We start from the raw sequence: 27,561 nt of genomic DNA on the forward strand, positions 1-27,561 counted from the left end.
GAACTTCTCTGATACATATACCTGTGTTTATTTTTTTTCTTTCCTATTTTTAAATTTATTTTATTTTATTTAATATTCATATAGAGAAAAGCTTTAAAATAATCCCCTTTCTCCAATCAGTGCTAACCCTATATGTAAACCAGTTTTAATCCCCCTTTATCTCAAGAAAGTTCAGTTCTTTAACAACTATATCAAGATACATCCAGGAGGAATAAAAATAAACTTCCTTGCCCACACTAAGAATTTATAACCACCCTCCCACCTTTTTTTTATCCTGTCAGTGTTTCTGTGCACTTATTTTTGTTCTTGTAGTACATAAATCTTATACTTGGGGTTCATTTTGACTGGGTATTATTTATTTATTTATTTCTTCTCTTGGCATCTACTTTTGTCATTTTTTTTTTGTTTTTTTTTTTTTGTTTGGTCTGTTTTTCTTTGTTTATTTTTTAAATCTTACCTTTGGGGTTCATTAGGGTTGGGTCTTCTTTTTTATTATTTCTTTATTTTTTCCCCTGCCTCTTTCTCTCTCTCTGTCTCTTTTTTTTTTTTTTTCTTTCCTTCTTTTCGGTGGGGACACTCTATTGCTCAGAAGCGCTCCAAAGTACATTTTGCCTGCACCACTGTAGATACATCCAGCTATGCATCTGTTCAACCATCTCTCACCAAAATAACTAGGAGGAGAAATGCCCAACAGAGGAAAAATTCAGAGACTAGACCCTCTCCATCAGAGCTTTTGGATATGGACATAGACAGTATGTCAGAAAGGGAATTCAGGCTAACAATTATCCAGGCAATAGCTACGTTGGAGAAAGCCTTTGATGATAAAATGGAATTGATTAGTGCAGAAGTGAAAGCCACCAGGGATGGTGTTCACAATGTGCTCAATGAGTTCCAATCTAATCTAAATTCTCTAAAACCTAGGGTAACTGAAGCAAAAGATAGAATTAGTGATCTGGAGGACAAAGTGAGAGAAAAAGGATCAGAAGGAACAAACATCTTAGAAAACATGAAAACAGAATCAGGGAAATAAATGACAACATGAAATGTTCCAATGTCAGAATTATTGGAATTCCTGAGAGGGAGGAGAAAGAAAGAGTACTAGGGGATATAGTTGAACAAATTCTCCATGAATATTTCCCAATCTAGCAAATGGAACCATCACTCATGCTCTAGAGGCAGAAAGGTCTGTTCCCAAGATCACAGAATCTAGAATGACCTCAAGACAACTGATATGAAAATGACGAACCTTAACTGTAGAGAAGAGCTCATGAAAGCAGCTAGGGCAAAGAAGCTCCTTATGTACAGAGGAAAGCCCATCAGAATAACGTCAGACCTGTCCACTAAAACCTGGTAAGCCTGAAAGGGCTAGCAAGATGTATTCAGGACACAAATGGGAAGAACATGCAGCCAAGAATACTTTATCCAGCAAGACTGACATTCAAAATGGATGGAAAGATAAATAATTTCCAAGACTGGCAAAGCTTAAAAGACTATGCAACCACCAAACTGACACTGCAGAAAATATTAAGGGGGGTTCTATAAAAAAGGAAAATCCCTAAGAATAGCATTGAGCAGAATATAGAGACAATCTACAGAAAGAAACACTTCAAAGGTAACACGATGTCAATAAAAATGTGTCTCTCAATAATCACTCTCAATGTGAATGGCCTATAAGCGCCCATAAAAAAGCTCAGGGTTGCAGATTGAATAAAACGACAGGATCCATCCATATGTTGTCTACAAGAGACCCATTTAGAATCTAAGGATACATCAAGATTGAAAGTGAAGGGATGGAGAAGCATCTTTTGTGACAATGGGCTTCAAAAGAAGGCTGGGGTAGTGATTCTCATATCAGATAAATTAGATTTTAAACTAAAGACTGTAGTCAGAGATACTGAAGGAAACTACATTATTCTTAAAGGAACTACCCACCAAGAAGATCTTACAATTATAAATATTTATGCCCCCAATATGGGAGTAGCCAATTACATAAGAAAACTGTTAATCAAGATAAAGAGTTATATTAATATGAATACATTAAGAGTAGGGGATCTTAATATGCCACTCTCACTAATAGACTGATTATCCAAGCAGAAAATCAACAAAGAAACAAGAGCATTGAGTGACACATTGGACCAGATGCGCCTCATAGGTAGATACAGAACATTCCCCCCTAAAACAACAGACTACTCAAGCTTCTCGAAAGCACATGGAATGTTCTCCAGAATAGACCACATACTGGGACACAAATCAGGGTTCAACCAATACGAAAAGATTGAGATTATTTCATGCGTATTCTCAGATCACAATGCTTTGAAACTGGAGCTCAATCACAAGGAAAAGTTTGGAAGGGATTCAAACACCTGGAAGCTAAAGACCACCTTGCTTATGAATGCCTGGATCAACCAGAAATTCAAAGAAGAACGTAAACAATTCATGGAAACCAATTAGAATGAAGACAGATTGGTCCAAAACCTATGGGATACAGCAAAGGCTTTTCTAAGAGGGAAATAAATAGCCATCCAATTCTCCCTCAAAAAAAAAAGAAAAAGAAAAATCCAGAATACAGCAGCTGTTTCTACACCTTAAAGAACTGGAGAATCAAAAGCAAATTAAACCAACTCCACACACAAGAAGGGAAATAATCAAGATTAGAGCAAAGGTCAATGAGATAGAAACTAGAGATATATATAGTACAATGCATGAATGAAACTAGAAGATGGTTTTCTGAAAAAACTCAGTAAGATTGATAAACCATTGGCCAAACTAATCCAAAAGAAAATAGAGACAGACCAAATTAATAAAATTATGAATGAAAAGGGAGCGATCACAGCAAACACCAAGGAAATAGAAACAATCATCAGAAATTATTATCAACAGTTATATGCCAATATGTTAAGCAACTGAGATGAAAGGGATGCATTCCTGGACAACTATAAACTTCGAAACTTGAACCAGGAGGAAATTGACAACGTGAATACACCAGTATCTAGTAACGTGATTGAAGCAGTGATCAAAAACCACCCAAAATACAAGAGCCCAGGACCTGACAGATTCGCTGGGGAATTCTACCAAACTTTCAAAGAAGAAATAACACCTATATTCCTGAAGCTGTTTCAAAAAAGTGAAGCAGAAGGAAAATTTCCACACTCTTTCTTTGAAGCCAGCATTACCCTGATCCCCAAAGCAGGCAAAGACCCTGCCAAGAAAGAGAATTTCAGACCAATATCACTGAAAAATATGGATGCTAAGATTCTCAGCAAGATCCTAGCAAACAGGATCCAACAGCACTTTAAAAAGATTATCCACCATGACCAGGTGGGATTTATTCCTGGGCTACAAGGATGGTTCAACATTCACAAATCAATCAATGTGATAGAACAAATTAATAAGAGAAGAGAGGAGAACCACATGGTCCTCTCCATTAATGCAGAAAAATCACTTGACAAAATACAGCATCCATTCCTGACTAAAATGCTTCAAAGTGTAGGGATAGAGGGAACATTCCTGAACTTCATCAAATCTATCTATGAAAGACTCTATGATCCTCAATGGGAAAAAGCTTGCAGCCTTCCCGTTAAGATCAGGAACACTACAAGGATGCCCATTCTCACCACTCTTATTCAACATAGTATTAGAAGTCCTAGCAACATCAATCAGACAACAAAGAGAAATAAATGGCATCCAAATTGGCAATGAAGAAGTCAAACTCTCTCTCTTCACAGATAACACGATTCTTTATATGGAAAACCCAAAAGACTCCACCCCCAAACTACTAGAACTCATACAGCAATTCAGCAATGTGGCAGGATACAAAGTCAATGTACAGAAATCAGTGGCTTTCTTATACACTAACAGTGAAAATATAGAAAGGGAAATTAGAGAATTGATTTCATTTACTATAGCACCAAGAAGCATAAGATACCTGGTAATAACCTAACCAAAGAGGTAAGGGATCTGTACTCGAGGAACTACAGAACACTCATGAAAGATATTAAAGAAGACACAAAAAGATCGAAGACCTTTCCATGCTCTTGGATCGGAAGAATAAACATTGTTAAAATGTCTATACTGTCTAGAGCAATCTATACTTTTAATGCCATTCTGATCAATATTCCACCGGTATTTTTCAAAGAGCTGGAGCAAATAATCCAAAAATTTGTATGGAATCAGAAGAGATGCCGAATCGCTAAGGAAATGTTGAAAAACAAAAATAAAATGGGGGGCATCACGTTACCAGATTTCAAGCTTTACTCCAAAGCTGTGATTACCAAGTCAGCATGGTATTGGCATCAAAACAGACACATAGACCAGTGGAACAGAGTACAGAGCCCAGATATGGACCCTCAACAATATGCTCAAATAATCTTCAACAAAACAGTAAAAAATATACAGTGGAAAAAGTCTCTTCAATAAATGGTGCTGGGAAAACTGGGCAGCTATAGGTAGAAGAATGAAACTCGACCATACTCTTACAACGTACTGAAAGATAAACTCAAAATAAATAAAAGACCTCATCGTGAGACAGGAATCCATCAGAATCCTAGAGGAGAACATAGGCAGTAACCTCTTCGATATCAGCGACAGCAACTTCTTTCAAGATATGTCTCCAAAGGCAAAGGAAACAAAATCAAAAATAAACTTTTGGGACTTTATCAATATCAAAAGCTTCTGCACAGCTAAGGAAACAGTCATGGAAACAAAGAGGCAACCCACTGAATGGTAGAAGATATTTGCAAATGACAGTACAGACAAAAGGTTGAATCCAGGATCTATAAAGTACTCCTCAAACTCAACTCACACAAAACAGATGATCATATCAAAAAATGGGCAGAAGATATGAACAGACACTTGTCCCATGAAGACATACAAATGGCTATCAGACACATGAAAAAATGTTCATCATCACTAGCCATCAGGGAGATTCAAATTAAAACCACTTTGAGATATTACATTACACCAGTTAGAATGGCCAAAATTAGCAAGACAGGAAACAACATGTGTTGGAGGGGATGTGGAGAAAGGGGAACCCTCTTACACTGTTGCTGGGGATGCAAGTTGGTGCAGCCACTTTGGAGAATAGTGTGGAGATTCCTCAAGAAATTAAAAATAGAGCTTCCCTGTGATCCTGCAATTGCACTAGTAGGTATTTGCCCCAAAGATACAGATGGAGTGAAATGGAGGGCCCTCTGCAACCCATTGTTTATAGAGCAATAGCCATGGTCGCCAAACTGGAAAGAACCAAGATGCCCTTCAATGGACGAACGGATAAGGAAGATGTGGTCCATATACACTATGGAGAATTATGCCTCCATCAGTAAGGATGAATACCCAACTTTTGTAGCAACATGGGAGGTACTGGAAGAGATTATGCTGAGTGAAATAAGTCAAGCAGAGAGAGTCAATTATCATATGGTTTCACTTACTTGTGGAGTATAACAAATAGCATGGATAAGAAGGGGAGATGGAGAGGAGAAAGGAATTGAGAGAAATTGGAACGGAAGGTGAACCATTAGAGACTGTGGATTCTGAAAAACAATCTGAGGGTTTTGAAGGGTTGAGAGGTGGGAGCTTGGGGGAACCAGGTGGTGGATATTAGAGAGGGCACGTATTTCATGGAGCACTGGGTTTGGTGCACAATGAATACTGTTATGCTGAAAAAACTAAATAAATTAAAAAGAATAAAAAGCCTTCTAAAAAACAAGAGCCCAGTACCTGACAGATATCCAGGGGAATTCTACCAAGCTTTCAAAGAAGAAATAGTACCTATTATTCAGAAGCTGTTTCAAAAAATTTATGCAGATGGGATACTTCCACACTTTTCTTTTTTTTTTTTTTTTAAGATTTTATTTATTTATTTGACAGAGATCACAAGTAGAGAGAGAGGCAGGCAGAGAGAGAGAGAAAGGGAAGCAGGCTCCCCGCTGAGCAGAGAGCCCGATGTGGGGCTTGATCCCAGGACCCTGGAATCATGACCTGAGCCGAAAGCAGAGGCTTTAACCCACTGAGCCACCCAGGCACCCCCACACTTTTCTTTTTTCAATTCTTTTCAGCATAACAGTATTAATTGTTTTTGCACCACACCCAGTGCTCCATGCAATCCGTGCCCTCTATAATACCCACCACCTAGTTCCCCTAACCTCTCCCTCCACCACTTCAAATCCCTCAGATTGTTTTTCAAAGTCCATAGTCTCTCATGGTTCACCTCCCTTTCCAATTTCCATCAAATCCCTTCACCTCTCCATCTCACTATGTCCTCCACGTCATTTGTTATGCTCCACAAATAAGTGAAACCATATGATAATTGACTCTGCTTGACTTATCTCACTCAGCATAATCTCTTCCAGTCCCGTCCATGTTGCTACAAAATTTGGGTATCCTTCCTTATCCATTCAACTGCTGAAGCTCATCTTGGTTTACCACTGTTTGGCGACCATGGCCATCGCTTCTAGAAACATTGGGATTCAGATGGCCCCCCCCTTTTTTTTTTTTTTTACTATTTATGCATCTTTGGGGTAAATACCCAGCAGTGCAATTGCAGGGTCATAGGGAAGCTCTATTTTTAATTTCTTAAGGAATCTCCATAATGTTTTTTATTTTTTATTTATTTATTTATTTATTTTTATTTGACAGAGAGATATCACAAGTAGGCAGAGAGGCTGGCAGAGAGAGAGGAAGGGAAGCAGGCTCCCTGCTGAGCAGAGAGCCCGATGCGGGACTCAATCCCACGACCCTGAGATCATGACCTGAGCCGAAGGCAGTGGCTTAACCCACTGAGCCACCCAGGCGCCCAACCACAATGTTTTTTAAAGTGGCTGCACCAACTTGCATTCCCACCAACAGTGGAAGAGGGTTCCTCTTTCTCCACATTCTCTCCAACACATGTTGTTTCCTGTCTTGCTAATTATGGCCATTCTAACTGGTGTAAGGTGGTATCTCAGTGTGGTTTTAATATGAATTTCCCTGATGGCTAGTGATGATGAACATATTTTAATGTGTTCCAGACTCTTCTTATGAAGTAAGTATTACCCTGATCCCCAAACCAGGCAAAGACCTCACTGAAAGGAATTTCAGACCAATATCACTGATGAATATCTCAACAAGATCCTAGATAATAGCATCCACCAGCACATCAAAAAGATTATCCACCATGACCAGGTGGATTCATCCCTCAGTTTCAAGGATAGTTCAATATTTGCCAATCAATCAATGTGATAGAACAAATCATAATAGAAGAGAGAAGAACCACATGCCCCTCTCAATTGATGTAGAAAAAGCATTTAACAAGATACAGCATTCATTCCTTGTTAAAAGCACTTCAAAGTATAGAGATAGAGGGAACATACTCAACTTCATAAAAACTATCTATGTAAAACCCATAGCAAATATCATCCTCAATGGGAAAAATCTCACAGCCTTCCCATTGAGATCAGGAACACATCAAGGATGTCCACTCTCGCCACTCTAGTTCAACATAGTATTAGAAGTCCTAGCAACAGCAATCAGAAAACAAAGAGAAATAAAAGGTATCCAAATTGGCAATGAAGAAATCAAAGTCTCTCTCTTTGCAGATGACATGATACTTTATATGGAAAACCCAAAAGACTCCACCCCCAAACTACAAGAATTCATACAACAATTCAGTAATGTGGCAAGATACTAAGTCAAAGTACAGAAATCGGGTGCTTTGTTATACACTAACAATGAAAGTACAGAAAGTGAAATTAAAGAATCAATTCCATTTTATACAGCATCAAGAACCATAAAATAGCTGGGAATAAGCCTAACCAAAGAGGTAAAGAATCTGAATTCAAGGAACTACAAAATGCTCATGAACAAAACTAAAGAAGACACAAAAAGATGGAAGGCCATTTCATGTTCATGGATTGGAAGAATAAACATTGTTAAAATGTCTATACTGTCTAGAGCAATCTAAATTTCAATGTCATTCCAATCAAAATTCCACCAGCATTTTTCAAAGGGCTGGAGCAAACAATCCTAAAATTTGTATGGAATCAGAAGAGACCCCGAATTTCTAAGGAAATGTTGAAAAAGAAAACAAAACTAGGGGCATCACGTTGCCTGGTATCAAGCTTTACTACAAAGTTGTGATCACCAAGACAGCATAGTACTCGAATAAAAATAGAAACATAGATGAGTGCAACAGAGAGAGCCCAGATATGGACCCTTAACTCTATGGTCACATAATCTTCTACAAAGCAGGAAAAAATATCCAGTTGGACAGTCTCTTCAATAAATGGTGCTAGGAAAATGGGGCAGCAATGTATTGGAGAATGAAGCTTGATCATTCTCTTATACCATACACAAAGATAAACTTGAAATATATAAAAGACCTCAACGTGAGGCAGGAATCCATCAGTATCATAGAACATAGGCAATAACGTCTCCAACATCAGCAACATCTTCTTTCAAGACATATATTCAAAGGCAAAGGAAACAAAAGCAAAAATGAACTTTCAGGACATCATTAAGATTCAGAACTTCTGGGGGTGCCTGGGTGTCTCAGTGGGTTAAAGATTCTGCCTTCACCTCAGGTCATGATCCCAGGGTCCTGACATTGAATCCCACATCAGGCTCTCTGCTCAGCAGGGGGCCTACTTCCACCCCCTCCCCCATCTGCCTCTCTGCCTACTTATGCTCTCTCTCTCTCTGTCAAATAAATAAATAAATAAATAAATAAAATCTTTAAAAAAATCCAAATTTCTGCACAGTAAAGGAAACAGTCAACAAAACAAAGAGGCAACCCACAGAATGGGAGAAGATATTCAGAAATGACATTACAGACAAAGGGCTCATATCCAAGATCTGTAAATATCACCTCAAATTCAATACCCAAATAGAGATAACCATGTCAGAAAATGGGCAGAAGACATGAACTTCTTCAAAGAAGACATGCAAGTGGCTAGTAGACACATGAAAAAAAAATGTTAATCATCAATAGTCATCAGGGAGATTCAAACAAAAACCACATTGAGATACCACCTTACACAAGTTAGAATGGCCAAAATTAACAAGACAATAAACAACATGTGTTGGAGAGGATGTGGAAAAAGGAGAACCCTGTTACACTGTTGGTGGAAATGCAAGTTGAGGCAGCCACTTTGGAAAACAGTGTGGAGATTCCTTAAGAAACTAAGACCCTTCAATTGCACTACTGGTCATTTACCTCAGTGATACAGATGTAGTGAAACTGTACCCCAGTGTTCATAGCAGTAATGGCCTCAGTCACCAAACTGTGGTAGGAACCAAGATGCACTTCAGTAGACGAGAGGATAAAGAATATATGGTCCACATATATAGTATTATGCCTCTATAAGAACAGATGAACACCCAACGTTTGTATCAACATGGATGGAACTGGAGGAGATTATGCTGAGTGAAATAAGTCAAGCAGAGAGATTCAATTATCATATGGTTTCACTTACTTGTGGAGCATAAGGAATAACACAGAGGTCATTGGGAGAAAGAGAGGAGAAAGGTGTTGTGGTAAATTGGAGGGAGAAATGAACCAAGAGATATTGTGGGCTCTGAGAAACCAACTGAGGGTTTTTTGGTGGGAGTGGTGGGGTAAGGGGTGGGGTGATCCTGGTGGTGGGAATTAAAGAGGTCTTTTATTGCATGGAGCACTGGGTGTAATGAATAAATAATGAATCTTGGAGTACTGTAAAAACAGTTAAAAAAACAAATAAAATACACTATATGTTAACAAGATTTAATTTAAATAAAGCAAAAGAATTAATTTAATTAATTAATTACAAATAGTTAACATGCTAATGTGTTCTATTGGTTTTATGTATACAATACAGTGGTTCAAAACTTCTGTTCAACACCTGGTGCTCATCACAAGTACACTCCTTACCCCACAACTTCTCCATTTAATTTCCCCTTTTGGACAGTTTCACGAATTTAAATGGGAAATTCAATCACATTTACTATTGTGAATGAGTGTGTTTACTCGACCAAAGTAATATAATGACAGACATCTAAGATGCCTTTATTTTACAGGAAGAAACACAAGCACAGCTACAGTAGTGTTTTTGGGGGGCATTGTCCATTTCTCTCTCTCTGTCAAAATCTGCTTTGCAGATCATTTTTTGATCATTTCATATATCCACAGGACATAGTAATGGTCTACTGCATGGAGATCATAAACTAAGTCCAGGTGAACAGCAAGGAGCAGGACTCCTAGTCTACTTTAAACAGCATGTCTAAGGAAAATTAAAAGTGTCAACACATCAGTGAAGTTTCAGGTGATTTAATAGTCTGAGGTATTTCAGGGTAGATTCATCCAAATCAGTTTGCATCTCCTTTTCCTATAAAACAGCACAGTGCTTGGGGAATCTCTTAGAATTTGAGTAAGCCATGTACCAGTTGGAGTGGGACCTGAAAAGAGATTCTCCTGTGATAGAGAACTAAGAAAAGTCAAAATTTGATTCTGTAAAAATATGAATGAAGTGAATGAACTCTAGCAAGACTAATTAATTATAAAATAGAAAACACACACACTCACACACATGCAGTCACACACACAGAAACAATGTTAGGAATGAACAAGAAGGCACCACTGTAGATCCTCAAAACATTAAATACATTCAGGGATATAATGAACTATTTTAAGGCTTAATACTTTACAATTTTAATTGAAAAGGACAAATTTAATGAGAAATGGAACTTGTGAAGTTGACAAGATTAAGCAGAAAATGGTAATTATTTGTAACTAGAGAAGTATTTTCATCTGTTTATTTAAAAAATTCTTAATAAATGTCATCTCCCATACATAGCCTTACCAGTAAATCTTATCAGAGATTAAAAGAAGAAAGATTAATCAGACACAAATTCTTTAGGAATGTAGAAAGAAAACTAATGCTGCACGACCCATGAAATGTGCTCAATGAAACCATAGTGCCAGAAGCAAGCCACCATGAGATGAGATGATAAATGCAAAGTTCCAAATAATGAGGCTACACAATTTTTTCAATACACTTTGCTGAGGAACACCAGCACTTTAGGTGTCTGCCAAAAAAAGGGCAAGTCAGATATCTGAAAGGTGGCTGTGACCTAGGTCATGAACAGTAAAGTGTAGAAGTCAAAGAAATGGAGAAAGAAACACTTTTTGGAAGGAGATGTTGAACAATATTTGTAAGTGCTAGAGACAGGGTAATTAAGATTAACAATTGTCCTTTAGAGTGTGTGGTTACATTTTGGCAGAGGTGTTTTTGTTTTTGTTTTAAACTAAACCCAAAGTTAGAAATATATTTTCTACCATGCTTTAGTACAATAATATTCACATAATACAATAAATGCAATCGATATAATTGTCATATGTGACAATTTAATGTGCAATAAGCTATGATGCTTTTAAAATATATTTTCAGCAAAGGTGAAATACCTTTGCTGCACGACCCATGAAATGTGCTCAATGAAACCATAGTGCCAGAAGCAAGCCACCATGAGATGAGAGATGATAAATGCAAAGTTCCAAATAATGAGGCTACACAATTTTTTCAATACACTTTGCTGTAAGAAGATAAGAAGAGAACTTCTTTCATTTATGTCTGTCCCCAGGGAACAAGTATTGCTGTTCATAATTGTTCATTCTGGGTAGTAACATGATTACTACACCTGGTGACTGTTTAAAAAAAGGGGGGTAGTGCTAGAGCAGGAAAAAAAAAAAGAAAAAAAGAAAAATAATAAGGAAAGGAAAGGAAAGGAAAGGAAAGGAAAGGAAAGGAAAGGAAAGGAAAGGAAAGGAAAAAAATAAAGAATAAGGAAAGGAAAGGAAAAAAGTAATAACACAGCTAATTTTCAAAATGGCCCTATTTATTTATTTATTTATTTGTTTGTTTATTTATTTATTTATGATTTAAAAAATTTTTATTATGTTATGTTAGTGACCATACAATATGTCTTTACTTTTTGATGTAGTGTTCCAAGATTACTTGTTTACATTTAACATCCAGTGCTCCATGCAGTACGTGTCCTCTTTAATCAAAACATCTATATAAAAATTTTTATTTATGCAATTTATATTTAAAGCATCTATATTGAAATTTAAATAATCTGTATTTGGGTTAATTCCTTCCATGGGAACTTATAAAGTGTTGCTTAAAATAAATCACATACATTAGTTTAATTTTTCTTGTTTTCTTTACCAAATAAGATATATCTTTAGGGATGCCTGGGTGGCTCAGTCAGTTAAGCTTCTGTCTTCAGGGGAGGTCATGATCCTGGGATCCTGGGTTCAAGTCCCCCATTGAGCTCCTTGCTCAGTCAGGAGCCCGCTTATCCTTCTCCCTGCTCTGCCTGCTGCTCCCCTGCTTGTGCTCTCTCTCTGACAAGTAAATAAATAAAATATTAAAAAAAAAGATATATCTTTTAAAAAATGTTTCTACAATTGATGTCAAAGAAGTTACTGCCCATGTTTCCTTGTAGGACTTTTATGTTTCAGGTCTCACATTTAGGTGTTTAATTCATTTTGATCTGTGTTTTGGGGGTGGGGGGAAAAATGTTTTAATTTCATTATTTTGCATGTTGCTGTTCTATTTTCCAGACACAATTTCAACATTTGTTGAAGAGACTTTTTCCAATTATATATTCTTGCCTCCTCTGTCATAGATTAATTGACCATAGAGTTGTAGGTCCATTTCTGATTTTCCTATTCTGTTCCATTGATCTATGTGTCTATTTTTGTGCTAGCACCATGCTGTTTGGATTACTATTGCTTTGAAGTACAACTCAGAATCTGACATTGTGCTATTTCCAGTTTTGCTCTTAACTTCTCTGCGCTCTTGCTCAAAATTGTTCTGGATCTTCAGTGTCTTTTGTGGTCCATGCAAATTTTAGCATTATTTGTTCCAGTTCTGTGAAAAATGCTGGCATATTGATAGGGATTGCCTTGAATCTGTATACTGCTTTGGGTAGTATATAAATTTTAATAAACTGTTTCTTGAAATACATAAACATAGAATATCTTTCCATTTATTTGTGTTGACTTCAGTTTGTTTCATCAATGTTTTGTAGTTTTCAGGGTACAGGTTTTTCACCTGCTTGGTTCAGTTTAATCAGTATTTTATTCTTTTTGATGCAATTGTAAATGAGATGTTGTTTTAAAATTTCTCTTCTTCTTTATTATTTGTGTATAGAAATGCCACATATTTCTGTATAGTTTTTTTTTTTTTTTGCAATTTTGCTGAGTTCAATTATCAGTTCTAATAGGTTTTTGGTGGAGTCTATAGGGTTTTCCATATATAGTATTATGTCATCTGCAAATGAAAGTTTTTCTTCTTCCTTACCACTTTGATGCCTTTTATTTATTTTTCTTCTTTGATTGTTGTGGCTAGGAATTCCAGTACAATATTGAATAAAAGTGGTAAGAGTAATCACTGGGACTACACCAAAATAAAAAGTTTTTTCAGAGCAAAGGTAACCATTAGCCAAGCAAAAATGAAGTCTATTCAATAGGAGAAGATATTTGCAAATTATATATCTGCTAAGGAGTTAATATTCAAAATGTGTTAAGAAATTACACAGCTCAGAACATTATTCAGCAATAAAAAAGAATGAATCTTTCATTTGCGATAACATGAATGGAACCACATAGTATACTGCTAAGCAAAATAAGACAGTCAGAGGAAGATAAGTACCATATGATTTCACTCATATGTGGAATTTAAGAAACAAAATACATCAACAAACTGATGGTTCTGAAAGGGAAGTTGGAGGAGGTTGGGTGAAATAGGTGATGGGGATTAAAGAGTGCATTTGTGATGAGCACTGAGTAATGTGTTAAATTGTGGAATCACCACATTATTCATCTGAAGCTAATATAACATTTTATGTTAACTATATTAGAATTAAAATAAAAAATTAATAAATAAAAAAGTATAATTCACAAGAAAAAAAGAAATTCAGGCTATCCAGGAAAAAATGGAATATTTCCAATAGGACAAATAGCTAAGAATCTAGCTTCTTTATTTTTCTGTATTTTACATGTCACCTGGTTAACACTCCACTGAGTTATTAGATTTTTTAACAAGATAAATAAATTATTACCTCTAACAAAAAGTGAATAATAAGCTTGTAAAAACTTAAAAATTTAAGGAAAATTAAATAAATCACACACAGATATTACTTTCATGCAAAAAGTAATGAGATCAATTTTGTTAGACAAAAAAAAAAAAAAAATGAAGGACTAAGACATCCCTATAAGGGCTTAAAACTGTGTTTCCTTCAAACCTAACACAGTATCAGAACAAATTTAGATGTTAAATTTGCTAATTCCCTTGTATGAAAAATAGTATGATGCAATGACTTACTTTTCTTATCCTGTACTTGATTTTGTCTCTCAAATGTAGTCATTTCCTACCTGCAAAGGAAAGAGATAATAACATGACACAGCCCAGTCATCTGAAGCTGAAAACACACTTGAAAGAAAGATTTTATTGCTATTAACTTAATGTCAGTGGTAAACTTGCAATTCAAATGTTAATTAAAATTAAAAGCCTCCTTACTCGGGACGCCTGGGTGGCTCAGTTGGTTAAGCAGCTGCCTTCGGCTCAGGTCATGATCCCAGCGTCCTGGGATCGAGTCCCACATCGGGCTCCTTGCTCCGCAGGGAGCCTGCTTCTCCCTCTGACTCTGCCTTCCACTCTGTCTGCCTGTGCTCACTTTCGCTCGCGCTCTCTCTCTGACAAATAAATAAAAAAAAAATCTTAAAAAAAAAAAAAAAGCCTCCTTACTCAAGTTGTTTCTGAAAAACCATGAAATATAGTTGATAACACTGTGGGAGTCAACCTGATGAGGGGGATTCTACTCACAAAATATACATATATCACCACATGCACCTTAAATATTTTAAAATTTTATTTGTCAATTATAACTAAATAAAGATGAAAATACAAAAATCTAGAAAAAGAGGGGTGCTTGGGTGGCTCCATCAGTTAAGTGTCCAACTCGATTTAACTGAGGTCATGATCTCGGGGTCATGAGAGGAGGTCCTGCAGTGGGTTGGGTGTGAGGCCTGCTTGAAATTCTCTCTCTTCCCTCTGTCCTTCCCCCCTTTATCTCACATGTGTGCACTCGCTTTTTAAAAAAATCTAAGAAAAGAACAAGAAGCAGAAAATAAAATTCCATATTTTATGAAGCTGAAGGAATTACTAGATTATCATACTATGTACAATACCATGTGCATGAAGAACAGATGTGCAATATAGTAAAATTTGGAACAATTTACTTTTTTAAATATTTTAATTATTTATTTGACTGGGAGAGAGAGAGAGTGCACTCACAACCAGGGGGAGCTTCAGAGGGAGAGGGAGAAGCAGGCTCTCCATTGACCTGGGAGCCCTACATGGGGCTTGATCCCAGGACCCTGTAATCATGACCTGAACCAAAGGTAGACACTTAACTGACTAAGGCACCCCTAAAATTTGGAACAATTTAATGGAGAATATTGAAATTCAATTTATTTTTCTGCTGTCCTTGATGAGGTTATCTATATCTTTAAAGGTAAATGAGAAAATTCCAAATATTTGAACACAAATTTACAGTGATCAATATTATTAAGTGTAGGCTGGTGATGAGAGAAATAGAGATTATCTCTACAAAGACACAATTCTACACCACAACAGCAAGTAAATGGTTAAGAGAGGATGGAGTAGCCAACATGTCAGCTTTTATTTCTGCATCTCAGACTCTCAATCTTTGTCTAAAGATAGACAAAGAATATTCTAATGATCTGCCCACATCAAAGAGGGCAATATACATGGAAAGAAAATGTTCCCACTGCAGAAGGAAGAGGTGAGGAGGCAGTCTGAGACAACACACCAAAAGCAAAACCTGAATCTTAACTTATATTCTTCTCTGTGTCTTCCCGAAACAATTACACAAAGGTATGAACACACCACTTTATCTCATCTACTTCCAGTCAAAGTACTAAGCACAAAGTTGTAAACAAGAACTAGATTAAAAAAAATAATAATAATAATATACAAAACAGAAAAATGTATTAAAGTTATATAAATATAATCATCTGTTAATAGTTATTGTTAAAAATAATAATATATGGAGAAAAAAGTGGCTATCAAAGGCAGGAAAACAATAGAAAGGAATGATAAAATCTTCAGAGATTAAAACAACATTAAAAGCATCCAATCAATTCTTTTTTTCTTTTTTCTTTTCTTTCTTTATTTGTTTATTTTTTGGGTTAGTTTATAAGTAGAATTTAGTGATTCATCAGTTTCATAAAACACCCAGTGCTCATTAATTCAAGTGGCCTCCTTAATGCCCATCACCCAATCACCCCATCTCCCCACCACCTTCCCTCCAGCAACCCTCAATTTGTTCCCTATAGTTAAGAGTCTTATGGTTTGTTTCCCTATTTTTATCTTGTTTTATTTTTACTTTCCTTCACGTATATTCTTCTATTTTGTTTCGTAAATTCCACATATGAGTGAAATCATAGTATTTGTCTTTCTCTAACAGACTTATTTCACTTAGCATAATACCCTCTAGTTCCCTCCATGTCATTGCAAAGGGCATTTCTAAAAAGCTGGCAGCATGTAAGGCATGCTGGAAGTGAAATCTAAGTGATAGAAAATGAGAATGTAGTATGTTTAGATAAAGAATAATAAAATGGAAAGAAATCATCATACACACAGTTGTTAATCTTTGAGATAAGAACTACATAAATGAAACAAAAGTATTGAAAGGTGTAATAAGATATCTTAAATAAAGACTTCAATCTGAAAATGTATTTTATGGGGGAAAAAACCCTAAAAATCACATGGAACCTTGAGATATGTAATAGCTTCTGAACTTCAAGAATAAATAATAAATTCTAAAACATCCATGAAGAAAACACTTACTGTGAATCTAATTCATCAATGAGCTGAACTTAAGGTAGCCCAGACTTCCCATCTGGAGCCAAGTCCACAAAGTGGTGAGGAAAATAGGATGACAGCAAGAATTCTATTATTCAACAAGAAGTGAAAATGTACTGTCAAGGACATTAGTACCAGGGATTATAAAACCTTTGAGTTCTTTATGGAAAAGAACAAATCAGAAGATGACTGTAAACTTTATTTGAATATTAGAATGCAAAGTCACGTTACAAAGAAGTTGGTGCATGATCAATCTAACTTGCTCAGCCAGCTCTGTCATTGGGGATCTGGTCATAAAATCCAAATATGTCTAAATCCATGCTATGGATTATCACTATCTACTGCCTGTCTTAAACACAGTGAGATAGTTTTGGGAACTGTGGATAGCTGTAACTTGCAGACTGGAAATATCCCTGGATTGATTGATTCTTTCTTTCTTTCTTTCTTTCTTTCTTTCTTTCTTTCTTTCTTTCTTTTTTCTTTAATTTCTTGCTTGCTTTCTTGTTTTCTTTCCTGTTGTTGTTGTTACGTACTGACCTATGTTATGGATTTAAGGGTGTATTCCCCCAGATTAATACCTAGTATCTTAGAATGTGACTATTTTTGGAGACAAGGCCTCTACAGAGGGAATTCAATTAAAATGGGGTTGTTGAGGTGAGCCCTCATCTAATTTGAGTGTTGCCCTTATAAATGAAATTTGGACACAAACAGGCTTAGAGTAAGATGCAGAGAGAAGACAGGCATATAAGCTTACGTGAGAGGCCTCGTAAGAGACCCACTCTGCCAGCACTTTGATCTTGGACTTAGATCCTCCAGAATTGAAAGAAAATAAATGTCTGTTAAAGCTTCCAGTCTGTGGTACTTTGTTATGGCAATCCAAGGAAACCAATGCAGCCTTATATGTAAAAACTAATTCAGACAATATTATGTTAGTATGTTAATCACCCTTATTCTCTTTGCTTCCTGAAGGGGAGTTGTCTGCCATTCCCCCATCTATCTTGATCATTCCACTTTGGTCTTCATACACATTAGAAGATAAAGACTAACAAATTTCCCTCCTCTCATTTCAGAACAAAGATGGACAGGAGATGACATGATAAGGACAAAACCACAAATGCCTGCAACTCTTATGAAATGTTATTTACTGAAATATTTAGAATCAATATGAAGCAAAGGAAAAAGTGAACATTAACTCAAATGAAATAGTAGATTAATTTCTCTCAGACAGTAACAAAAAGTAAGAAAAATAAGGACATAGAATATCTAAAATACATAATTAATCAGGCTTCCCTAATAGATAAATTTCAAATTATGATCCTTAAAAAAATTATCATTGGAATTTCCAAAGTCTATGGAACATAATTGACAAATTGCTAGCTTACACTTATTAAATTCTGGTGGCATCCAAGGATGAGCTAATGTTTGATTGTTAATTTTTAAAATGTTTCCTTTACAACCACAATCTAAAGTTACAATATTTTTAATTGTAAAACTATTCTCCATATGAAGAAACAATTTAAAAACTATAAGTAACTTATTTCAAAGTTGATGCACAATATATGAAAAAAAATTCAATAAAATTCACAAGCAGAAATTACATAGATACTGGTACTGATACTGATAATAATGCAATAAGATCAGAATTTATTATTGAAAATATTTTTAAAATATTTGGAATGAAAAACAGTTAAAGTACAAAAAAAAACAGGAAAAAAAACAAAGTAACAGAATATTGGACAATAATACTGTTTCCTTTAACAACACATGGGATAGAGACAGAATGGATTACTACTCACCCAGCAAAAAGAATGAAATATTGCCATTTGCAACAACTTTTCCAAGTACCACCCAGCAGAAAACGGTGCCATTTGGAGTTGTGCAGAACCTTCAGAGCAGGAAAAACCTGTGTGCTCCCATGAGGCCACCACCAGTGTAGGTGCCCCCCAGGACCACCAACCAGGGACCTGACTATCCTCCAAACACCTGCCCTCCACTCAGCCATTGGGGGAGACTGCCTCAGTGCTGGCAGATAAGAGCTGTCATGTCCCTAGGCCTTAACCCTAACCCTAGGTTGGATTTTCAAGCTTCCATCCCCAGAGGCTTAGCTACCAAGCCCTCCAGATTGGGGATCCCTGATTCAGAACCCAGGACTCTGGTTGCTGCCTAGGAGGAAAACGTGCCATTTGGCACTTTGCATAACTCTCAGAGCGGGAGAAATCTGTATGTCCCCTGACTAGAACTAGAGGGTATTAAGGTAAGCAAAATAAGTCAGTCAGAGAAAGACAAATGCCATATGACTTCACTCACATGTGGAATTTAAGAAACAAAATAGAGGAGGAACATAAGGGAAGGGAGGGAAAAAGAATAAGATAAAAACAGAGAAGAAGACAAACTATAAGAGACTCTTAACTATAGGGAACAAACTGAGGGTTGCTGGAGGGGAGGTAGGTGGGGGAAGAATTAATTGGGTGACAGGCATTATGGAGGGCACTTGAACTAATGAGCACTGGGTGCTGTATGAAATTGATGAATCATTAAATTCTACCTCTGAAAGTAACAAAAAATAAATAAAGACTTAGTTGTCCTTATTGATGCTTTCAATGATGTTTTAATTTCTAAAGATTTTATCATTCTTTTCCATTGTTTTAATTCTTTATGCTAGCCACTTCCTTTTCTTAATTAAGTATTTTTAACAATAATTATTAAGAGATGATTACATCTATATGACTTTAATAGATTTTTTTTGTATTATTATTTTTTTAATCTAGTTCATGTTTACAATTTTGTGCTTGGCATTTGAATGGAAGAAGGTGAGATAAAATTTTTAATGTTATAGAGTTACCCTATAACCCAACAATTGCACTCCTAGGTATTTACCCCAAGGAGGAAAATATAGTAATTTGAAGAGGCACATGCACCCCAATGTTTATAGCAGCAAGGCCCACAATAGCCAAAACATGGAAAGAGTCCATATGTCCATTGACAAATGAATAGATGAAGAAGTAATATATAGTGGAACATTACTCAGACATAAAAAGAATAAAATATTATCATTTGCAACAATGTGTATGGAACAAGAATGTAGTATGCTAAGCAAAATAAATCAACTAGAGAAAGACAAATATGTCATAATTTCACTTATATGCAGAATTTAATAAACAAAACAGATGAACATAGGGGAAGGGAAGGAAAAACAAAATAAGACAAAATCAGACAGAGAGAGAAACCATAAGAGACTCAACAAAAAGAAACAAACTGAGGGTTGCTGGAGGTGAGGTGAGTGGAGATATGGGACATTAAGTGAGTGGCAGTAATGGACATTAAGGAGGACACTAGATGTAATGAGCACTGGGTGTTATATGAGACTGATGAATCACTAAATTTTACCTTTTGAAACTAATAATACACAATATGTCAATTAAATTGAATTTAAATTTTAAAAAAATTAAAAGAGAAACACTATTGGAGAAAAAGTTATATTTTTACATGCCCCCATTTTTAAACAAGAAAAAACTGAAAACAAAAAAATTAAGTTTCAATTTAAAGTAATTAGAATAGCAACAATGAAAAAATCTAAGGACAGCAAAAATAAGAACATAATAAAAATAAAAGCAATGATATTGTGACATCCTGGAAAAAAAAAAAAAACAGAAATCAGATCAGTGGTTGCTAGGGATTGTCAGTGAGGGAAAGGTGAAAAAATATTCCATATCTTGATTGAGATGGTGGTCACATGACTGTATGTTTTTCTAAACCAATGAAATAATTTACCTAAAATGGATGAATTTTGCTGTGCTTCTATAAACCTAAATTTTAAAAAGCTAAATAACTTGAAAGAGCTCACATAATAACTTTGGTAAATATGTTTAAAATCATGAATTAATTGATAATATTCTAGTGACAATGAAATAACCAAAATTGACTCAGGAAAATGTAGCAAAAGTAACTTTTTTTTTTTTTTTTTTTTTTTTTAAAGATTTTATTTATTTATTTGACAGAGAGAAATCACAAGTAGGCAGAGAGGCAGGCAGAGAGAGAGAGAGAGAGGAGGAAGCAGGCTCCCTGCTGAGCAGAGAGCCTGATGCGGGACTCGATCCCAGGACCCTGAGATCATGACCTGAGCCGAAGGCAGCGGCTTAACCCACTGAGCCACCCAGGCGCCCCCAAAAGTAACTTTATTCAAAGAACATGATCTGATCAAATTATCCAAGATGAAACTGAATTTAATTCTAGCCCATGTATGTCTTACATAATATTATTGATTGCAATTGACTCAGGTAATCAGAAAAGTTGAGTTTTTCCTCACCAAACTAATTAGTTAAAGATCTGAGAGTCCCATTCATAAAATTAGCAGCCACTGGGGGAAAACAGTATGGAGATTCTTCAAAAAGTTAAAAATAGATCTATCCTATGATCCAGCAATTTCACCGCTAGGTATTTACCTAAAGGATACAAAAACATTAATTCAAATGGATAAATGGATACTGGTTTATAGCAGCATTATCAACAATAGTCAAATTATAGAAAGAGCCCAAATGTCCATCAGTTGATGAATGGATAAGGAACTGGTATATGTATACAATGGAATAATACCCAGCCATCAAATAGAACGAAATCTGGCCATTTGCAATGTTGTAGATGGAACTATAGTCAGAGAAAAATGCATATCATTATGATTTCACTCATATGTGGAATTTAAGGAAGAAAACAGTGGTGCCTGGGTGGCTCAGTCAGGTAAGTCTCCAGCTCTTGATTTCAACTCAGGTCATGATCTCAGTGTTGTGAGATTGAGTCCTGGGCCAGGCTTTGTGCTGGGAGTCTGCTTCAAATACTCTCTCTCTCTTTTCCCTTCTGCTCCTCCCCCACTGCTCATGCTTTCTCTATCTAAAAGAAATGAAATAAAATAAAAATTGTTTAAAAAGAAGCAGAAAAAACAAGCAAAGGAGAAAAAGTGAGTGAAACCAATATATAGACTGTTACCAGTAGAGAACACACTGATGGTCACTAGAGGAAAAGTGTGCAAGGACATGGGTGAAGTAGCTGATGGGGATTAAGGAGTGCACTTATCATGATGAGTACTGGGTGTTTTATATAAGTGTTGAATCACTAAGTTGTATACCTGAAACTAATATAACATTGTATGTTAACTACACTGAAATTAAAATAAATTAAAAAAAATGTTCAGATGGAGACACCCTGGAGATATTTAATTTCTCATTTAGTTACTGTCTGTTTTTAATAAAGACTTGGTTGTATTTGGCAATGTCAACACTTCAGCTCCTTTAAAATGGAAGAATTGAAGAACATCACCTAGCACAGATCTGATTTTAGAAACAAAAAAGCAAAAGCCAAGTTTAAATGACTTTATATTGTACAGAACTGTAAACTGTACTGTTTACAATTGGAGGTGCGGACATTGTAAAAAGACAACCTAAAATAAGCATCCTTTATTTCACTTATAGGTTTGTACATGTATTTTATATAACCATGAAGCAATGAAACATGTGCACTAATAGCCTATTTCTTTTATTTAGAAACTCCAACTAACCTTCTCCCAAGTCTTAGAGGTAATCAAAGAATTCTGTGATTGTACCTTTATAAGTTCTAAAATAAGATGCTAGCTCTTAAGAGAGATTCTCAGTCCCTTGTGAGACAGAGGTAATCTCAGAGAAAAATACTATGACACACTCTGTGCTTACCATTTTCTTTCTACATCTTGGTTTACTTTCTTGAGTTTGTTTTGGTTGTTTCTCAGGCAACTGGATGGAAAAAGAAAAGAAAGTCTTATTTTCTTAACATGTTTTTACCCCCTTTTCTTGCTTTCCTTACCATTAAAGCAAAGACTGATTTTTCTTTTTGCCAAACTTCTCTGTCCTTCAGAGCTGGCAGGCAGTCATAAATATAGAAGCAGTTCAGAAATTAACCATAGAGACCAGGCTCACAACGGTTTGGAATGCCTGTACTCTGACTTCTCCAGAAGAGGTGAGAGGGGTTAAGAATAGAGAAAGATCTTAACAACAAGAAGATATGGCTTATCCAGTGAGCCCAGAAGAGACAGGGAGCTCTCATGCATCCATCCCCATGGAATACTTGTCCTATCAACTTTGGACCTCTGAGCCAGAGCAAGATTGTCCAAACCCTGCTGTTTGACCATCCATGCACATATTGAACACTATAACCCACACCTACATTCAGAGAAGTTTGTTGCACATATTACTCTTGGTATTGTCCCAAAAATTATTATCTTCCTTATAAGAATCAAATAAGCACTGAGTGATGAAATTAAGGCTAGAGAAATCAGGGGCTTTCAAGATTATACAATAGTGAGCTACAGACCCAAGTGCATGATTGCATTAATCAAATTTGTCACTACACTGGTTATCCAAATAGTAATTTTTTGAGTGTCATTTTTCTTCTATTATTGCATTCCCAGCACTTGTCTATTCTCCTCCTTCTATGTAGGACTGCATGCAAAATATCCTGACTATGAATCTCACTTTTTCTCACCATGATTATTTGGAGAAGACATTTCATCAGTGTTGGTGTTTAAAAGTTCAAGAAACAGTTAGATATTGACATATTGGGCCAGGAAGGAAAGAAAATAATTTGCTAAATACAAATGAAATCAAATTTGAGGAGGAAGGGTCCTTTTTGGAGATGAGTTCAGATGCAGAGATTTCTGGATGATATTCACAAGTGATTAAATTTGGATGTAATGATTACTTCATAGTATCGATTGTAAATCAAGCAAAATTTAATTTCAGTGTCCCATGTGTTCTCTTATGGTTCCCTAGCATCCAGATTTCTCAATATTCCATTTTTCTAAACTGGTCAATGAAAACAGAATATGCTAAAATAATTCTCCTTAAAGTTATTGATTCACTAACTTCCCCTTCAAAGGGATGTTTGTATTTTAAAGTTAAAAGCAGGAACATATGGGGCACCTGGGTGACTCAGTGGGTTAAGCCTCTGCCTTCATCTCAAGACCTGAATGTCATCTCAGGGTCCTGGAATTGAGACCCACATGGCTCTCTGCTCAGCAGGGAGCCTGATCTCCCTTAGCCCCTGCCTGCCTCTCTGCCTACTTGTGATTTCTCTCTCTGTCAAATAAATAAATAAAATCTATTAAAAAAAAACAGGAACATAAAATCCTTAACATTAGCAGGAACCTAATTGGAATTCCATGTCTTTATTACTGAACATAAATGGACACTAAATTCTGCTGTACACAAAGTAATTTTTTTTTTTTTTAATCAGGCAGAACTCAAATAATGTCAGGTCATAGGTGATTTACAAATATATGTTGGCTGAATTAATGTACCATCTTATGTTCTATCATTAAGACAAAAGACATTAAATGATTCTTAAAAAAGTGTTTTGGCCAAGGTGTTGAGATTATGGGTGATTTTTCCAAACTTCCTATTTTTTTTCAGTTCTTTTTATTTTATTTTTTTAACTCTCCAAGTATTTGGAATTAACTTAATACATTGCAAATTCACAAAGGAAATCTAAATACCAAAAAACAACAGCTTAAATTCCATTTATTTATCAAGTAATAAAACTGAAAATTAACAGTGAAATACCTAAAAATGCACATATGTCTAGACATAAAGTAATATAATAAGAAAACCTTATTTTAAAGAAAGGAACATAAAGCAAATATCCTAAAACACTAACAAAAATATAGTGAAAGAAGAAGATAATTTCCAAGATATAGATAAAGGGAAATGTGAAGAAAATGAGTTGATTTCATAAGAAAACACAAATGATTGGCAATGACAAAGTAAGTAGATATCTCTGCATGGGGGAAAAAAAAGTTATGGGCAGAAATGAATTTGAGAACCAAATATTGGAAAAGAGTAATATTGTCAAGATGGGCAAAAATCTGGCAGAAACATTCAAGTAAAAAGAAAAAGGGAACAAATCTAACATCAAAACAAATTTCAGAGTAAGTATTACAAAGATTAAAAAAACAAGTACTATGAAAAGTTACATAACAAACCTGATGCATTAAAATCTGACAAAAACAAAATGCAAAATTTGTCACTTGAATATCATCCATACCTCAAAATATTCTAGCCAACATGTTTCCATATAAAGTCTTACCAAAGTTCTTTGACAAATATATCCTCTTATGAAAGATGTTTCAGAAATAGAAAAACAGAAAACAATGTCAAATCCACTTACTGAGATGAGAAGACTCTTCAGTGCAAAATTAAATTAGTGGGAGAAAAGAATTACAGGTTCAATTTACCCATGAAAATAGACACAGTAATTTTCAATATGAATTAATTAATTCTAAAAGTTCAGTAAAAATAACACAAACATAGCAACTGAGTGGGTTTTATCCCTGAAATTAAAAGATAGTTCATCATCAACAACAACAAAAAACCCATTTCCATGATTTGCCACCTTAGAGGTCTAAGGGAAAAATTACACGGTTATCTTAATAGTTTCAAAAAAATGTATCTGATGATATCTAGTCCCATTAAAAATAAAAATAAAACAGTGAAACTTATTTTAAGATGAAATTTCCTTATTGTGATAAGATCAATGTACCAAAAACCTACAGCAAACTTAATGGAACAATTCAGAAAAAAAAAAAAAAAAAACTAAGATTATTTACAAGGACACCCCAAAATTTTGACAGCTTAAACATAATAATGCCATAAGACAAGAAAAAAGGTATTAGTTGTAAGATGAAAAAGTAGAGAAAAAATTTTTATAGAAAATATATTAACTACGTAGAAAGTCCAATAAAATTAACAAAGTATTAAAAGAAATGAGGTTAACAAGGTGGTAGATACACAATAATCTTACAAAGTTTAGTAACATTTCAACAACAGCAGTCTAGAAAATAAAACACTTCATAAACTGACTGTTGTAAGTGACTTCTAGGAATCAACCTAACAATGCAAGACAAAAATTATCACCGTACTAAAATACATGGGAGGAGACTTGAATAAATGCCATTAAATAATTGTTTTTATTAAATAATGTATTTGTGTATAATAGCATTTTTCCTTCAAAATAATCTGTATAGTCAGTGTAATCCCAATCAAAAGTTAAGCTTGTACTATTGATAAAATCAACAAATTCAGTTTTAAATAAATGTGGGAAGGGAAAGTCCTCAAAAAGCTAAATTAGTTTTGAAACAAAGAACAAAGAAGCATGTCCTGGAAACTGTTATCAGGCAATATCAATGTCCATTCCACGCTCTTTCTGGTCAGAGAGGAAAGCAACAGCTAGCTAATTTATTTCTGACTCACTTGCAGCCAATATTCAGGCTGCAAATTAGGTGCTGTCTAAAGTACCCAGAGGACTTTTGTGGCTTTTCCTCTGACAATCAGGCTCAGAGGTGGGAAGTTTTTCTGCATCAGCATTATGTTGTCCATTTCCAACCTTGCAAACATTGCTGGTGGTGAATTCTTGAATGTGGAGTCACTCAAAAAGCCTCCCGGGCAGCAGTAGCTTCCTAGATCAATTCTGTAGGGTAAGGATATCTTTACAAGAGTCCAGCCTCAAACCCTCACCTTCAGCCATTCCAGCGATTTTATATACAGCTAATTCTTTATATTGAAACCATCTTACTTAAAAAAAAAAAATCTGCCATGGTTTATATCTCCTGTGCCAAGCCTCTGTGATATCATAGAGGATGACAACACACCAGATACCAAATGATGCTACAAAGTCATAATAATAAAAACAGTATGCTGCTAGTAAAGACAAACAAGAAATAGGTCAATATAAAGAAACTGAGTACAAAGAAACAGATCTATTTACATATATCTATACATAAAAACTTGATGTATAATAAAGAAGTAACCATAAATCAATGGGAAAAGAATCAATTTTTTAAAATTTATTTTTATTTTTATAAACATAAAATATATTTTTATCCACTGGGGTACAAGTATGTGAATCACCAGGTTTACACACTTAACAGTACTCACTATAACACATACCCTCCCCAATGTCCATAACCCAATGCCCCTTCCCCAAACCCCCCTCCACCCAGCAACCCTCAGTTTGTTTTGTGAGATTAAGAGTCACTTATGGTTTGTCTCCCTCCCACTCCCATCTTGTTTCATTTATTATTCTCCTACCTCCTTAAACCCCCCCCCCCGTTGCATCTCCACTTCTTCAGATCATGGAGAGCATATGATAGTTGTCTTTCTCCGCTTGACTTATTTTGATAAGCATGATACCCCCTAGTTCCATCCACGTCATCGCAAATGGCAAGACTTCATTTTTGATGGCTGCATAGTATTCCATTGTGTATATATACCACTTCTTCTTTATCCATTCATCTGTTGATGGACATCTAGGTTCTTTTTATTGTTTGGCTCTTTTGGACATTGCTGCTATAAACATTCGGGTGCATGTGCCCCTTTGGATCACTACGTTTGTATCTTTAGGGTAAATAACCAGTAGTGCAATTGCTGGGTCACTGGGTAGTTCTATTTTCAACATTTTGAGGAACCTCCATGCTATTTTCCAGAGGGGTTGCACCAACACGCATTCGCAACAGCAGTGTAGGAGGGTTCCCCTTTCTCCACATCCTCGCCAGCATCTGTCATTTCCTGACTTGTTAATTTTAGCCATTCTAACTGGTGTGAGGTGGTATCTCATTGTGGTTTTGATTTGTATTTTCCTGATG

General features: G+C 35.5%; 1 protein-coding gene across 1 annotated transcript in view; it reads right to left on the reverse strand.

The window, feature by feature from the left end:
• GCSAML (germinal center associated signaling and motility like) overlaps nucleotides 1–23,629 on the reverse strand; it is a gene marked incomplete at both ends in the record, with an annotated part of 40,617 nt that extends 16,988 nt beyond the window's left edge. Inside the window, 4 exon segments of the mRNA XM_082725230.1 lie at nucleotides 14,337–14,382; nucleotide 14,386; nucleotides 22,601–22,660; nucleotides 23,625–23,629. Of these exon segments, the coding sequence (XP_082581356.1) occupies nucleotides 14,337–14,382; nucleotide 14,386; nucleotides 22,601–22,660; nucleotides 23,625–23,629 (112 nt within the window).
• Nucleotides 23,630–27,561: the final 3,932 nt, after the last annotated feature.

This window comes from Mustela nivalis (genome assembly GCF_964662115.1).
Source record: "Mustela nivalis genome assembly, chromosome: 3".
Lineage (NCBI taxonomy): Eukaryota > Metazoa > Chordata > Mammalia > Carnivora > Mustelidae > Mustela > Mustela nivalis.